Source organism: Chelon labrosus (genome assembly GCF_963514085.1).
Source record: "Chelon labrosus genome assembly, chromosome: 5".
Lineage (NCBI taxonomy): Eukaryota > Metazoa > Chordata > Actinopteri > Mugiliformes > Mugilidae > Chelon > Chelon labrosus.
In genome coordinates, this window is record NC_140341.1 from 18,219,415 (window position 1) to 18,237,039 (window position 17,625).

At 41.2% G+C, this 17,625-nt stretch overlaps 1 protein-coding gene across 1 annotated transcript in view; it reads left to right on the forward strand.

Moving 5' to 3' along the window:
- Nucleotides 1-17,625, forward strand: part of kcnh7 (potassium voltage-gated channel subfamily H member 7) — a 34,407-nt gene that overhangs the window by 4,865 nt on the left and 11,917 nt on the right. Inside the window, exons 3-7 of the mRNA XM_084544342.1 lie at nucleotides 5,591-5,746; nucleotides 10,772-11,212; nucleotides 12,344-12,555; nucleotides 14,806-15,231; nucleotides 17,032-17,431. Coding sequence (XP_084400468.1) covers nucleotides 5,591-5,746; nucleotides 10,772-11,212; nucleotides 12,344-12,555; nucleotides 14,806-15,231; nucleotides 17,032-17,431 — 1,635 coding nt within the window. The remainder of the gene's footprint in view (nucleotides 1-5,590; nucleotides 5,747-10,771; nucleotides 11,213-12,343; nucleotides 12,556-14,805; nucleotides 15,232-17,031; nucleotides 17,432-17,625) is intronic.

Sequence of the window (17,625 nt, forward strand, 5' to 3'; positions counted from 1 at the left end):
CATAAAGGTCAAGGAATGAATGGACATTCACTCCCTCTGGATACAAACTGCTCAAAGATGTTACCATGGCTATGTCTAGCAGCTATAACCATGCCTGGATGGAGGATACTTGTGCTGGAGACTACGAAACAGTCACCGGTCTTCGGGGGTGCATATACTACCGCTCATGCTTATTTATATATAGCAAGTTAATTATGTGAAATGTGAATGTAAAGGGCAGAGAAATCCAATGAGAGTCTACGGTGAGAGTGAGACGGGAAGGACTGCAGCTTTAAGAAAACACATGCGAAACACGCACGTATGACACATTTAGTAAAACGAAGCACAATGCAGCACAATGCAAGTTACTCAGAACGCAGCTTTTTTCCATGGGCCAGGTTTGACATTAACATTGTGACTGTGTGAAATTATTGGAGAGACACCCGGATACAGTCAGACTTATTGAAAATCAAAAGCCGAAATCGAACATGTCTACCATTTGTGCACTTTGCTGTGTCCTAAATCTAATTGTAAATGAAGATCACACTCGCTGAGATCTCACATTCGCCAACGTAGTTAGACTCTTAACTCGGCAGAAGTGGATACCCCATTGGTGGCCGTTACAGCTGCAACACGCTGTACGCGCCCAGACAATCTGTCCTCGGCGAGGTTTCAGGTGCTGTTTGGTAATTTGAGGCACACTGAAGTCTTCGCATCAAGTGGAGAGCGTGTAGTGGGATGTTGTAATGAATGCCACTAACTGTGTCAATCATTCTAACAACGCTGGTTTGGATACGGTCAATCAAAGGGAAGTGCTCAGTGTAAGTCCTTAAGAAGTACCATGAAAAAATAAAGCTGATAAGTAAAAATATATATATATATAAGAGATAATAGAAAAAACATGTTTTGAAGATAATGAAAATGAAATCCCTGTTAAGAGCTCAAATCCTCAGTACACATTGTTTTTAAGGTCCAGTAAAGCTACTTTCACAACTGTAACATCAGAATACATTACGTTTTTTGTTTTTTTTTTAATTGTGAAAAAAGTACCAAGTAAGCTTTTCCCATTCTGTAACTCTGTGCTCCAGATGTAGACCACAGTAGTATCATGGTGGCTGGCAAATAGGTCAAATTAAAAATCTCACACTAAAGAAAACAAAAGAACATTTCATAAAACTGTCTGACAGTTTTGCTCATCGTGGCACTTCAGCCAAGAAGCAATTTGTTACTCTACAGGGGGCAGCGTCACAGAAAAGACAGTGGGATCTTTTGGTCTGAATTCAGTTTTTTTTTCCACATATTCTATGGCTTGAGTTTGACTGGTACAGTTTTATTGTTGATTTATGGTTTTATCATAAAATTTTATCCTATATTTTCTAAAATTATACTACGACCGCAAAATTCTGGGGGTCTCTGCATCATTAATTAGTTCATGAATGTTAAATAAAATAAGTTTTAGTTTAGTTTTAGAGACAAAATCAAGTTAAAAAATACCTTCAGTAGATGACCTGACCTTTTTTTGGAAATCCAAAATAATATGAATACCGTGGTTGTTCTCAATGGCTGCACCCTCCTTTCTCCAGGTCATGAGTAACTCTGCTGATCACATGCCGCACTTCCTTGGATTTTAGGTGACGGGAAGAAATGCGCTCCCTGTTCTACTCACAGAATGTTCCTGTTGTTAAGCAGAGTACGAGCACCGTAGGGGCAAGTTTGCAAAAACACTGAAGAATATAGAGATTAGAGAGTGCTTTCAGATCATATTTGGAACTGGAAGAAGCTTTCTTTTGATCCATGTTGGTAGAGGTGACATTCAGCAGGGTACCAGATGAGAAGGAACCCCCATGGCTTAGCCTTTAAGCATTACCATTGTTTCCCCATCTGGTCCGGAAAATTGTAGCCCAGAAATATTTCTGCTGAATTTACCATCTTGGCTGCACACAGAGCATTTGTTCTGTGTAATGTGCACTAGATCTCTGTTCTTATAAACAACTCTTTATGTTCGACTTGACAATAATTTAACAGCGTCATTCAAATTTTGCATTTCTTTGTTAACATATAGCATCTTAATGTCAGCTGATAATGGAGTTAAATTACGTTTCTGTTGGCTAAAAGACGTGGACAGAATAAATACAGCATGTAAGTGTGCATATGTGTTGCAGGAAAAAAAATAAACAGCTATTTTTAATTTATATGCTTGCTGCTGCAGTGAACTTAAGGAATTCATATTTAATGGACAGCTCATTGCTGAACTCAGAAAAGCTTGGCTAAGCGGGTGACCGGACGGCTGAGTGGTTAGGGCGCACACCGCATGGGCGAGAATGCCCTCAACAGCTGAGTCTCCCCCGATTAGACTCCCGGCCAGCCGAACCTTTGCCATTCGCGTCCTTTCTTTCCACAAGCATCTTGTCGATCTCCATCTAAATGCAAAAAAACGTCCTCAAGAAAACTGCATTTATGCCTAGCACTGGAGCAAAAAAATAGGGAAAAGAGATGCTGATGTCGTATAGTCACATTTTTCATTTCACTACTGAGCAGCTGAACCGTAAGATAGGTCTCACCGTTCTAACAAAGTGCTTGACCACACCTTTCTAAACAAGTTGTAAGCTCAGAGCATTTATTCATGTATTGGTACGTGCAAACAGCCATTTTCTCATTTACACCCTGTGCAATGTGTCAAATGTGTGGTTGGAAATATAACATAATATAATGGACAATATAATGACTGTTTCATGCTGTCAATGATACGTTTCAAATGAGAAGGTTTGAACAATAACTGTGACTTCCTGGCAGCTAAAACTTATTTTTATTTTCAGAGCTGTGATCACGATGTTCCCAAATTAATTCTGTCTGGGGAACACAAAAAAATTCCTGTTGGAGGCTTTATAACCAACGGTTTTAATTTATTCCAGGACTCATCAGCAAATTTTAAGTTGGCTCTGAATAACTCTCGCGCTCATTTACTTTTCCTCTCTCTCTCTCTCCGATAAATGAGTAAACAGATAAAAGTCGGAACACAAAATGTTCCCTTTTACAAAAGGGACAATGCAGAATTAGGTGAAGGATTTCTGGGAAATGCAGGGAAGTGCTTTTTATGAAAAGGGGATTTTCTGGGGAAGGACTCACAGTTCCCTTGCTCTCTAAGCACCGCTCTCCTACTTTTCAGTGTAACACAACCAGGCACCCATGACACCAGACGAGATGGGGGGGGGGGGGGGGTGTAGTCCACACCTGCTGGTTTTATTATCCAAATTCTGCAAGTGCACCTGTATGCCGCACTATTTATTCCCAGCTATTCACTTGATACATTTGCACTGAATTCTACCAATTCACAAATACCGATTCGTACGTTTTGATGTTTCCCATTTTAATAAAATCCTATTGTCAATGGTGACAATGCGACATTACTTCTGGGAGTTTTGATGCAGAAATCCGTCCAACAGAACTCTGGCATGTTGAGGCAGACCATGCTTGTTATATTTAGTCCGACAGCAAGTCTACCGCTAATGAATGCTGCTGGCAGGGTGTCTGTGAGCCCTGAGGAGATTACAGTGAACACTGGTAATATGTGTCCTCTATGAGTAGGAGAAACACAACAGGCCAGACAGAATGACAGACAGACCTACGTGGAGAGACAACGGGACAGTTTTAATATCACACGTTTATGTTTAATAACTGTTTTCTACATGGTAAATACTAACACCTATTTGTGTTTCGGGACAAAATATGTATTGTCATCAATTATGTGCCCGAAAGCTGTCAGGAGTTTCAAAGTCATCAGAAAACGCTGTCAGGACACCTTTTCCCTGGACCAAAGATGGCCACTGACGCTGTTTGTCACCTTAGCTGCACAGTAGCTGTTGTGCTGTTGTTTAGAGACCACTGGGAAGAAAGTGTTATTGGTGGGAAGTTGTGCCTGCGGGCATCGACAGCTTTTGCTAACACAGCTACAACCAGTGCACTTGAGGACTTGAGATTTTCTTATGTTTCTTCCCCCCTGCCTCACACAATGCTTTTTTTTTTTGCAACTACTGCTTTGCACACATTCCGACCCCTGTATTGGCTGATATCTGTCCTTCCTGTTTGATCTATTATGCCAAACCATGCTGTCTACACACCATACTGTGACTCTTACATTGTATTCTGACATATTTCTTATGCTACGGATTCATAAAGCTCACACGTTTATTAAAGTCCCCTAAAAATAAAATGTGAGGCGTATGTGTTTATATATATATATATTGCACTGTAGGGCACTCGTCTGGCCCAACAAACATGCAAAAATTTTGTACCTATTTTAATGGTGTTTTAGAGTTTGGCATTTTCTGGAAAACAACTCGTCCTGCACTTTCATTTGCAGCACTGCCAGTTTCAGCTCTTGGTTGAAACGTGTATTAGCAGACTATTAGAGCTGAGGTTTTTGGTAGGGGACTGGCCTTCTTTACCCTGGAGTAGTCACAGTGAATTCTTATCAGAATATGGTAGTTGGTAACGCACAATAGGCAGTGTTTCAAGTGATACAGAGAGATACATTACTTGGATTTGGATAGGATGTACTTTAACCAATCAGAGCCACTTTGTTGCAAACAAATTTAACTCTACAGGGCTATGTATGACTATGTTTCTGTTACTCTTCTGTCCATCAATGCACAAACGATTTGTTCCCAACTCTGTTCCCAACAGAGCGGTTCCAGACCAACTTCCCACCACAAAAAATAAATAAATAAAATTGTGGACAGGGAAGTTGGTCTTGCTTCCAGACTAGTCCTCCTTAGCGTCCTGGTTTTATAGAAAACACGTAAATATGCAGAGACAAATAGTGTACCTCTTGCTGGAACGGGAGCTTTAAATTTATGAGGTAGTTTTTGATTAGGTTCTGAAAATTGTCTTTGTTTCGGGGCTAACAGAAAAAAAGTTGTTTTTTTGTTTCCCCATGCTAGAGATGATGAATGACACTGTATGTTGCTGCAGCTGCACAGTAGCTATTGTGTTGTTGTTTAGAGTCCGCTGGGCAGAGAGTGTTATTGGTGGGCAGTTGTCCCCTCGGGCCTCAATAGCTTTTGCTAACACAGCTATAACCAGTGTGTTTCAGAAAATGTGATATTCCTGTGGTTCTGCTCCACTGCCTCACACAGTGCTCATTTTTAATGATTATTGCTATGCGCCCATTCCTGCCCCTGAATCGGCTGTAATCTGTCCTGTCCGTTTGATCTATTATACTAAACCGTGCTGTTTACACAGTACTGTGGCTCTCACATTGTATTGACCCAACGTCTGCCTTCTTAGTCATTTTTACGCTCATTAAAATATGCATGGATCATAGCGGAAATAAGCATCCCAACACACATGATCACACGCAAACTTTGTTTAACCCCTGGGCATACTTTATCTCAGTTATTTTATTTGCTCTGTCATGCACGCCTTGACCTTTAAATAGTTTCAGCTGCATTTACGTGAATCCAGAGGGAGATTTCTGTTTAACTAACATCCTGATTGTGAAAGCGCTCGACGACATACGTCTCCCGCGCCGACTCGCACAGCTCTCTCACACGTCAAGATATGATAAGCATTATGTATGATTCTGCTGTTTGGCACTTTGTGTCTCTTTCAGGGTCTGACTTTCAGTGCAACATTCACATAATCCCAGTGAAGAACGAAGAGGGCGTGGTGATGATGTTTATCTTAAACTTTGACTACGTCGCGGATGAGGGCAGTGACAACTCCACAGAGAAGATAAGCCCTACCTCCCCTACAAAGTCAGATCAGAGTAAGTATATGATACTCCACTATATCAGTGAGCTGTATTCCTATCTATACAATGCATTCCCTGGTATAATGCTTTCCTAAAATATTAATATGGAATATATAGTTATTCCAAACTAGGAGTTTCTGGATAAATTACATTTGCACAGCAATTTTTGTATATGATTTTGCACCAACAATGATGCATAACACTCTGCATCTTTTGTCATACTTTCGTCACATCTATATATTTCTCAAAATGAAACCCCTGCACGTTCTAAAACATAGACGTTTCCACTTCTTTCACAAATGGCAGTGAAGTTGAAATAGTAGCACTATATCTGTTAGACACTAATTAAGCACTGGAGATTTTGTTTCCCTGCCATGCAGAGAGTAACTTCCGAACATGTTGTCAGCTTCTGTTATTCTAAAAACCATGCATTATTTAGCTTTCCTGTACAGTGCAATGCAGAAGTACAGGAATGAAATGTACAGTGCCGATGCAAGGAAAGAATGGTCTGCTTACGTAACCATGTCATGTTGCAAATGTTTAATTATTTATTTCAGTTTTCTGTGTTTTGGGACATCAGCACATACCACATTTTTTATGTTTTATTTGGATGTGTGTCAGGAGGTGTAAATTTCGCTGCAACAGTTTTGTTTGGAGGCACTCAGCATCACTTCTCTGACCGGAGCTCAGCTATCCGCTTCACTCAGTATGAATTCCTCCAAGGCAGTGACATTCAGCTTTCGCTGTACATTGTGTGTGCGTGTATTTAGGTGTGTATGTGTGTGTTTTTTCATGCATGCAAGTGTGTGCACGTGCTCCTGTTGTTGGCTGCTAACGTTGCTAATCAGAGTTGATTGCTTGTGACGTTGCTTCAGCAATGGAACCTGAGGGTAAATGGGACGGATCGACATATGATGTGACTTTAGATTAGAAGAGTCAAAGAGACAAACCTGACCGCATGCACACAGAACACTTAACATATGACCAGAACATTTTATTGGAGTGATCCTTTAGTCACAACAGGGCCTCAAAATGTAATTTTATGCTGTACTTCTTTTGAATAACATTCAAGGACTAATGCATTTGATTTGTTCCAAAGCTGCATTCTGTTGGACATTTTGTGCAAGATTGTATATTGACATTTCTCAAGACATCTATAGTCTTCATATTGTAATAAGATTGAGGCATCACTCTTATAAATGGAATTTCTTTCAGATTATCAGACCATTAAGGCAGAGCGACAGAATTGTCTCAGTGACATGTCTTAAATTATCCCTAAAACAGAAATGCTTTGGGGTTTTTCAATGAGGAGGGAGAACATATCCTTATAGCAGTGCTGTGTGTTTTAGTGTAGCTGGTTCTGAAACCTGATTTTTGGATAGGGGAGCTAATTACGATCCGCTGTTGACAGCAGGTTACATGTAAGCCGGCAGGTGTCAACTAGCACAATACTGAGCCTTGCAGAGAGTAATCCCTTTTCCCCCAAGCTGCCACCTAGACACACTGTTTACTAAATTCAGCATGCCTTCGGGGCATGAAACCAGAGACAATTGTGCCAGATTATTCAATAGCGAGATACACGGCGCACACTGAGACATCTTTTTACAGTCCATTGTTAAATTAAATGAGTAAATAATGGAATCACGTTTGTGCAAAACTGAAATTATTGTAAGTGACTAAGCCAGAATGGGTCAAAGGGCCAATGTGCAGGATTTAGTGGCATCCAGTGATGAGGTTACATTATGCCAAAATCCAAATACCCCTCACTATCCATACAATTGAGAGAAAATTTAAGATGAAGACTAAATATAGAAATCTGATTTGCATCTGTATCAAAGGTTTCCTAATAACTTTCCTAATAAACCGTCCTACCCCGACATGTTCAAGCTCGTCCAGTTTTTTCACCATGTAATATCTTCCTACCACAGTCTCATTCTCTTCAATATTATCAACAAGATCAGTTCAAAGAGATTTCTTCTTTTACCCATAACAGTCCAGTTGTTACCGCCAGTGCTGCATTAATTTTCCTGTCCATGCCATGCTCTGTATCTTTCATATTCTTGGGAAGGAGACCTTGAAATGCTCCTTTTGCTTGGAGCAGTAACTCGTTCACTGCTCAGTGGGCACAATCCAGTGTTTTCCAGCAGAGTACGGTGGATTGAGTGGGGCTGATTCTCATCCTATTGCCCATTCTAACTCAGCTGCAAAGCATCCCACTAACAAGGCTGAAGTATTTTTGGGAGGATAGGCTGACATATCTACCGTATTTTAAGAAATCAGCCTCCCTTGCGATATATTATCCATCGTCCAGGTAGTAAGTTACACTAATAGGGCATTTACAGTAGAAGAAGTGCTGAATCGTGGGCAGCTGGAGTTTCTGTTTTGGTCCTGGAAGACATACCCTCAGTGAACCAAGAGATTTAATCAGTATGTTGGCTATTGGGGAGTATCTGGTAGGTAAGCTGCTTTGGTCCACTCCCATGAGAAATATTACGGCCAAACATGAGTCGTTAAGATCACATGACATGGACAGTATGTGCGAGTCACTCCGGTGCCTCGAATGAAGGTGTAAATTAGTTTGAAATCACCTCGGAAGAGATGTCGAGGCGGCACTGTGAGCTGCTGGCAAGGTTTTCAAGGAACACTTTCGCCGAAAGGACCAGAGCAAAACACGAAGGAGAGGGACGGAGCAGATTTAATAACGAAGACATTCTATGAATAAAACTGTGGGGATTTCCTTACAAACACAACATCGCATTGTGTTTTAAACTCATTTCACCACTATGGCCATAAAACCAAATATGATCACAACAATACTGTTCTGCAATCCAATTCAAGCAAGAACAAAAAGACACATCTGCGTAATAAAACAGTAAATGTGTTGCTTTATGGGAAAGCCATCTCCTCAGCAGCAATAAGAGACAGTCAAAATAAAGGTATAATAGCCACATGTATCTTTGTATTGAAAAAACAACAACATTTTTTAGATTATTTTGAAAGTGCATATCCTTGTATATTATGTTGTGTCAGATCCAAAAAAATTACAAGTTATATAAATAAGTGTGTCATATGGCTGTTTCCCTGTAGTCTGAGTCTATTATACTTGGATCACATAAATGCCTGTGATCTAAATATGCCTGTTGATTGCCTGCCAAGAACATACAGCAAAAATATTTATTTGGGTAGTTTGATTTGATGTCAAGATGCAGCAGGGAAAGGGAGCACCAAATTGCAAGACACACTAAGGTACATGGCATGATGAAGAAAAGTCAAAAAATATAAGAAACCAGGAAATAACTAGGAATCAATCAGGAAATCGAAAAGAAACAGAGCCGGCACATCTGAGGAAAGGCAGGATTATATATAGGTACACCTGGAAGTAATGGGGTAAAGCTAACGAGGGTTAATCACGGGGTTAGGGACTGTTTCGAAATAAGACAGGCAGCGTCAGGAAACCCAAACAGGATTACAGAAAATGTTCAGAACTCAGAGGAGAACAGAGAAGGTCAATGTCTCCATTAAGGCTGATGGGTGCTTAATGTGCACCAAATCTACTTATAAATAATAAATGAGAAGCTTTTCGGAAAATAAATGTTTCAGAACATTGTATTGAGGAGGGATGTTTAAAACAGATCAATTCAGTAATTCATTCAGACTCTACACTCTGAGTGTGTCACATAATGGATAGATAGATTTTAGTTTTGTAAAAAATTGCAGTACAGATAATACCTAAATTATTTTTTGAATGATAAAAGCAATATTGTTTTGGTAGATTTAAAACATGTCTAAATAGGGATATTTTAACGCAATATTGTTTCAATATTTATCAGTTTAAATTGAAGACAGTCGATGTCAATGGGATTCGTCCTCTGGGGACCGTGAATATTAACATATATTTTAATGTCATCCTTCCAAAAAGTGATGAAACTTTTCACTCTGGATCAACTGATGCACCAACAGAATGACACTAGGACACCATCCTGTTATTGTGGCTAAAAATAAATCGGTTATTCTATTAAATGTCATTAGAAAGTGGTAAATGTAAGTGACATTCGTAAGGAAAAGTCTAAGGATAAATTCACTTACAGTGTTTTACTGGGACAATAGGAGCTAGGGTTTTAATAAATAAAATATAGGTATTACTTTATATAAGTACAAGAGTCCTCTGTCCAGATGACAGCAGAGGCAGGAAGGTTGTGCACATCTCCTGGCTCACGATGTCATTAGGTTCCTCTCCAGGAAACTTGTTGAGTGTCATGCCTCCAGTGTGAGTGACTGTAGTTGTAACATCAGCACATTTGGCCAGGGAATGGAAACAGATGGCAGCGATGTTATGTAAGGAGGGTGCTGAAGGATGGGCGCCTCACGAGTGGGACAGGATTCGCTTTCACCCTCCTTCCATTGTTAACGAGTCGAAACTTTCACTCTGTCCTAAAACGTCTTCATCATTTGCTGCTGTGTTAAAAAAAATGTGGTCTTGTCTCCATTCAATTATGCACCATACACTTTTGTTTTTATGTTGCTTCTTCTCATGTGTTTGGGCACTGAAGGAAAATATGTAGCGGTATGGTCAAACAAAATCACTTCCACTGTCTTCTTCTGTGCAGTATAAAAAGTGTGAAGTTGTTAGTAGTAACTACAGGAAGTCTATGTTCTGTTAACCTGTGGACACATTCAGTTTTGATTTAGGAGGATTTCAGTGCCTGCTCCTCTCAATGTTGGAATTCCATGTACCTCTTATTGCTTATTACTTTTCTTCAACGAGTGGGGGGAGCTGACAAATTTGGATTGTGGCTCTCAACTGCACTGTCATGAACTCTGAATTGCCGAATAGGGTTTTGTGTATTTTTATACCTTCTTACTGGGATTTAGATTTTCCACTTTACCTGATATGTTGTTCAGGCTGAGAAGGCTGTTATTCAACCATGAATTTACTGTAATTGTTCCTTATGTAAGAGAATTATTGGGGGGTGAGGGGCTGCATATTTCAGTACGCTGGAAACTTAACAAGGCCTCCCTTAATTCCTCTTGAATTTTTAGGGGGAAGCAGATTCTTCCGCTTCCGCCAGGCCGCATTGAGCCTAATGAATACCAACAAGCAATCTCTTCCGCAAGAGGACCCAGATGCTGTGATGGTGGACTCGCCCAAAGACGGTGAGGACTCAGTGGCCCTGGAAAGCTTCCCCTCACCCACCAAGAGCATTTGCAGTCCCACCGAGGCCAATGACACGCATGCCCTCATAGGCTCGAGCCGCCACTGTTCCCAGGCCAGCGTCGGCCCTGAACCAGTTGACCATTCATCCCCTAAACTCCCTTGGGAGAAGCTGTACCAGACAGAGCCACACCAGTCCTCTACCTCCCTGTCAAACACCTTCCCCAGAGGCAGCATCAACAGCATGAGGAGAGCCTCATCCGTCCATGAAATTGAGGGCTATAGCTCCAATTCCAAAAGCATATTCAGGGATCGCCATACAAGTGAAGGTATGTACTGTAAAATGTGCTTAACTAAGACCAGTGCATGTTACCATATTGGCACAGGCGACACATTATGTTTGAGTGTTACCTCAAAGGCACTAGGGTCTACAAAGTAATGTATGTTGATGATAGAACTTTGTTTAAGAGACACATTTCTTTTGCCATATGCGTGTCTTGTACCTAATACAGGCGTTTCTCTTGTCATCTTTTCCTAGATAGGTTTATTAAAATGTTTCTTCTTTATTTACTCTGCCCTCCAAACGCTGCCTTTAGACAATGGTAGCTATGTCAGAGGTAATCATGTGTTCCATTGCTCAGTGCTGTTTTAGAGCATGACTTCCAAGCAATGCAATCAACATTAATGCTCCTCACATATCCACTCCTGTTGGATAAGTTGAGTGAGCTTACTGCATTTAATTATTGAACCGATTGCATACTTAGACGTAATGCATCGGTACCCTATAAAAACATACAATGCACAGACAGTTATCCCATCTGCTCTCATAAAACGCATTACCTTTAAATTAACTTGCACGAACTAATGCTTGCATTATCTGATACCAAAGCAGCTCTGTTGACTAGCTATGGTTCAAACCTAAGCATACAGTGTGTGTGACAAAATCCTAAGCATTTGCATAATTAGCCATAAACCAACATAATTTCATTTTGTTCTGAAGCTCTGTGTTGCCATGCATGAATTCTCCTATGAAACGACTTTAGCAGTGTTTCCTCCAGTCCACCGTTCTGTTAACACTTTCCATTTGTGTCTATGCATGTGTAACTGTGATGAAAAGAGCAGAATGCTGCAGGTCAAAACTTTTAGTTCTGTGTTTCTAAATTATTTTGTTTCATCTGAGTTACTAATTTGTCCTACTTCACAGCCAACATCAGTTTCCAGCAACACAAGCAAGCTGTGTTTTAGTGCATTTTCTGTTTGATCTACGTTTTCCCTTTATATCTCCCTAATACTTGAAATAAGTATTGTTTCATCATTATTAAAAGACTTAGATGGAAATACACATAATTTGTGCTTAAACAATAAAAATTATAATGAAGAAAATACCCACTCCGTATTAGTATGGCTAACTCTACTATCCATGGGTACTGATGAAAGTTTTTTTTGGTCTGAATCATTAGGCCCGTTCAACCACTTGAAGTCCAGCCTGCTTGGGTCTACCTCTGATTCCAACATCAACAAGTACAGCACTATCAACAAGATCCCTCTGATTGCACTCACCTTCACGGAGGGTGCTGACAAGAAGACTCATTCACCACCCACATCTGAGAAACCCATCATAGCACCAAAGGTCAAAGAGAGAACTCACAATGTCACCGAAAAGGTCACACAGGTGAGTTGGAAAGTTCGACTTTGTTTAATACTGACGTTAGCGCACAAGGCTACGCTGTGAAACAGAGGCACATTTCTCAGCCACCATCAGTACGCCGAGGGTTGAAATATCACAATTTGCCATGTTTATGGTGGGAAAGCTGGATATTTTCCTTGTCATAGCATGTGTGACTTCTAATGTAGTTACTGGTAATTACAAGGTTAACATATATAAAAGTAAATGCTCGCGCTGCAGACAGCTCTGAATACTCGCAATTGCATGGTCGCGAAGTGCAGATGGTACAGCTCTCAAGCACTTCCCCCTTCAGCAGTGTTTAAAATCGCCACTCCAGAGAAAAGCAGGCTTTTAGGGAGGGACGGCTTAAAGAGGCGGGAACTAAAACAACTTGTTTCAGGCAAAGGATGAGCCGAGGGTCTACATAATGGGCCAGCATAAGATGAATGAATGACTGAAAGCTGCCCCAGCAATGTCCCAGCATGAAAATAGAGAGTTGGAAATTAAAGTAATAGTTAAGAACAAGGCATGTGACTGGTGTTACGACCTGGCTCGAGTGCCACGATATAAAGTGGAGAACATTAAAGACACACAAATATAGGTTTATTTCATAAAAAAGGAAACAAATAGGGGACTGGTGTGACATGGTGAGCTTCTCTAACTGTAAAGTGTTCTCCAAGGCCTTCTCAACAAGGTCCTCTATTCAGGTGTGGCTGGTTAAGGTAATTAAGCACAAGCCCAAGACACTTGCACGGCCACTGCAAGGCTAGTAGGGGTGCAGAGGCGTGTGACAACTGGCAAAGACAGTGGGAAAAATCACATCAACATGGGTAATTGTTTCTGAAAGCGAGGAAGTAAGTTCCTGTGATTCCTCTGAGAAGAGCCTCGTTGTTCCAGTCAAAGGTGCAGGTTCACAACATCAGCAGACATCAGGGATTCAGCTTTTTGCCAAGTACAGCAGTCCAGTGCTTCCTGTCAAATGGTAAACAAGAGCTATGTTGTGGCAGATCCCCTCATGACAAGAATAGCAGCACAGCTGATGCCAACATGCCAGGGACAGCAAGGTGTGCTAATATCCGTCAGAATTTCAGCTTTCGGACTAATGAGGCTTGGGCTAACAGTTTAGGGTATTCCAATTATTTTGACAAATAGGAAAACGTTTTTTGCAAATGTGCAAACTAGTACAGCAAAGCATTGCTGCTAGGACCTCCAGGTGATGTTAGCAACAACCAAACCAAAGGCACGCTCAGAAGCCTTGTATTTAAACTTCTTTCAACACAGCTTGCTCATTCATAAATGAAGATGAACCATCATCGTGATTAAATGCTCTCCTTCCCTGCTGGCTTTAGTTTGGAGTTAGACACCGCTGAGATGTGAGGGCTGCATCTTACTTCCTGACTGCTGGCATGGGGAAATCTATAATTCATGTGTTGAAGAGAGGGAGATGTGCTGGAAAGAATAAGAAAGACCCATTGCCCTCATCCTCACTCCTACACAGTTTTGTGCCATGAGAAAGCCCCGTCTCTTTGTCTGCCACAGGTTATTAAGTCAAAAACAGGCGATGACTTGGCCTTACTGAGCATGCTGAATAATTTATTATCAAGCCACAATTCCTTTATGTGAAGAAATAAGAACAATTGTTTCTCGACCAGAATTTATTTAAAAACAGTATCTCTCAGTACACAATTACACAGCTTTTTCTCCATCTTATCGTCTGCACAGTAAAATGCTTTTCCAGGAGTAATGCGATATGGCTCTTGCAATCAAGTCAGTGGCTATCACATTATACATGGTGGTGCCAGGACATTGCCAATTATTCGAGTAGATGTCTTTACCTAACACAGTTTGACTGCAGAGGACACTGCGGGTGTCACAGCTGCTGTCAGGTCAGTCACTGAAGTCTGAGAGCTGATAAAAGAAACTTGAGACAGGCTTTAAACAAGATGTCAGGAGGATAACCGTCATAATGACTGTTTTCATACCGAAACTAGAAATACTGCCTCAAGGTTATATGCCGCCATTAACCAGTCAGTTGAAGTTTTCTTTCTTGTCCATCCACATACTGTGTACTGCGCGTAGAGCAGACATTTAGAAGGACTTTGGATTAGACATTTCTGTAACATATTATCATGATTAGAGGTTGAAAACAAATTCACAGTGACACTGGCCTTTGAGTGAAATGTGATTGGAGTGGCGTAATCAGGACTTCCTAGTTGTTGACTCTAGGTTTCTGATTCTTTCTTACCATTCATCCAGGTCCTGTCACTGGGTGCCGATGTGCTCCCAGAGTACAAATTCCAGACTGCTCGCATTGACAAGTTCACCATCCTCCACTATAGCCCCTTCAAAGCAGTGTGGGACTGGCTAATCCTGCTGCTGGTCATCTACACAGCGATCCTCACTCCCTACTCCGCCGCCTTCCTTCTCAATGACCAAGAGGAGCAGAAGAGGCGTGAATGTGGGTACTCCTGCAGCCCCCTCAATGTGGTGGATTTAATGGTGGACATCATGTTCATCATTGACATCCTCATAAACTTCAGGACCACTTACGTCAACCAGAACGAGGAAGTGGTCAGCCATCCTGCTAAGATAGCGATCCATTACTTTAAAGGGTGGTTTCTCATAGACATGGTAGCGGCGATTCCTTTTGACCTTCTCATCTTTGGCTCAGGATCCGATGAGGTACGTTATCTTCGACGCATATGTATTTCTAACCATTTTTTTCCCAGGGAGCTTTACTGCCCATCCAGTTGTGCTCGCACTGTGATCCATTTTCTAAGTCCAGACTAGCACCCCAGGGCCACCACTTACAGCCTGAATCTTTCTGTCTCGGCTCTGAAAGGATTACTTTAGATTGCATGTTTTTTTTTTCTTTTTTTCTTTCTTCTTCTTCTTTTTTTTTTTGAATGGTCTTCATTCTAGAATCCATTTACACGGATTAATGGCTTACCAAATGGCAATCAATGATGCATTTATGTGAGGAACAGGCCAACAGGGCTGTGTGCACAGCTTACATGCAGATGTGAGATGGCCATTGGTAGGCTGGCTGCCAGGCCTGCTGGCTTGTTTGTTGGTAGGATATGTCCCCTAAGGCTCTGGATCCACTTCAGGGCTTTATCGTGCTTTGTAGGCACTCCATTACACCAGAAAAGCTCCTGATTATAAACCATAATCATCTTTTCCATCGCTGCTGCTGCTGTTACTGAATCAGTTCAGTGAATGACAACAAATCAGAAAGGAAAATGGACATCTGTGTCTCTCACAAGACAGAAACAATCAAAGCAAATTTGCAGGGCATTATGCCTCACAGTGACTGTGTGACGGTTTTTTAACTTGATTTTCCATTGCAAGAGGAAACACTAGTCTTTCCTCTTTGATGACATGTCAATACGTGACTTCTATTTTTATCTTTCCAACTTGGTGATGAAGACAGAACACATAAAGTCCCCCATAAACTGCATTCTCATTCAGAAAATAAAACCAACTGAGACGGTGGCAGATGGTTTTCACTTTAATTTAGCAGCTTAATAAGACGGTTTTAACCTACAGCGCTGAAGTAGCGCTGATTAAAGTGTGGAATATATATGTGGATTGGATCTCAGTATCTTGCTGCATTTAAAACAGCTCAGCCGCCCCCAAAAGACTGAACGCGTTGTGAAATGCATTGTGCAAAACTGGCACCGTGCAGCGTTTTGTGAATGATAACTATTAGAGAAATAGAAATGCCAAAGATTAACTTCAAGCTGTTTCACTCTGAATGTTGTGCAGAAGAAGTTGAGCGTTCTGGCCCAACTTGAACCCTTAAGTGCTGTTCTCATTAGAGAACTGAGGAGGAGAGAGGAGAGGGGGTTGTAGTGCTGAGGAGCCGTGCAACGTGATTGCCTGCATTTGAGATTTGAATTTGACTCAATTTAACATTCATTTAAAATCTAACGAAACTACAATTTTCACACAAGGATAGACATGAAAAAAACAACAGATGTTATCTTTAATTTTCCTTGAGGAGGCTACGATTAAAGCATTAGTATTAAATTATCATGATGTTAACTGAACAGGAAGGAGATTTTATATCAAGCGTTCAGAGTTTTACTGTGGGTAAAACATTTCTTGATGAAATAAAAAGCTGTAGTGACCCATCAAGAGAGTGTTAGTCTCAGTTTGGGCTTGAATAAATGAGGTCTTCACTTCTCTTTTAATTTGTTGCCGACCAAATAATCAGGGGAGTTGGCTTATTTGCTCAGTTAAGGAAACAGCCTCAGTTTGTGAAGTGACTATAGATTTGTCAGAGCATTAGCAGCGTTGAGAACGAAAAGAAAACATCAGACAAAATGGCTGTGGCTGATATCTGTAAGCAGACTATAAAAGAACTTTTGGGCATGTTTAAGAGATGCTGAACACTGCTATTGTATTTAGTTTGCCACACTAACCATCAAAGTGCTACTGTTGTTACTAATAAACTTCTTTCCTGTACGTTTTGTTCAGACCACCACTCTGATTGGCCTGTTGAAGACAGCGAGGCTCCTGCGATTGGTTCGCGTAGCCAGGAAGCTGGACCGCTACTCTGAATACGGAGCTGCAGTCCTAATGCTGCTCATGTGCATCTTTGCCCTAATCGCCCACTGGTTAGCCTGTATATGGTACGCCATCGGCAACGTGGAGAAGCCCTACTTGGAGCACAAGATTGGCTGGCTAGACAATCTGGGCGTGTCCATAGGGAAGCGGTACAACTACAGCGATCCTGGCTCCGGCCCCTCTATCAAGGACAAGTATGTCACAGCACTTTACTTCACCTTCAGCAGTCTGACCAGCGTGGGCTTTGGAAACGTTTCCCCAAACACCAACTCAGAGAAGATCTTTTCCATATGTGTCATGTTGATTGGCTGTGAGTATGTTACGCTCTGTTTGCAGGATGTATTTTCAATTTATTCTTGTTCTTATGTGGCACTGAAGCGGCCGATTGCCTGTGTTTGTGGCAACATTTGCTCATATTCAATCAAGTTTATAGTGCGTCTCTGTGGGTGGCAGCAATAACCATGCAAAGCTGTCTGTGGGATATAACTCACCCTGACTGATCTG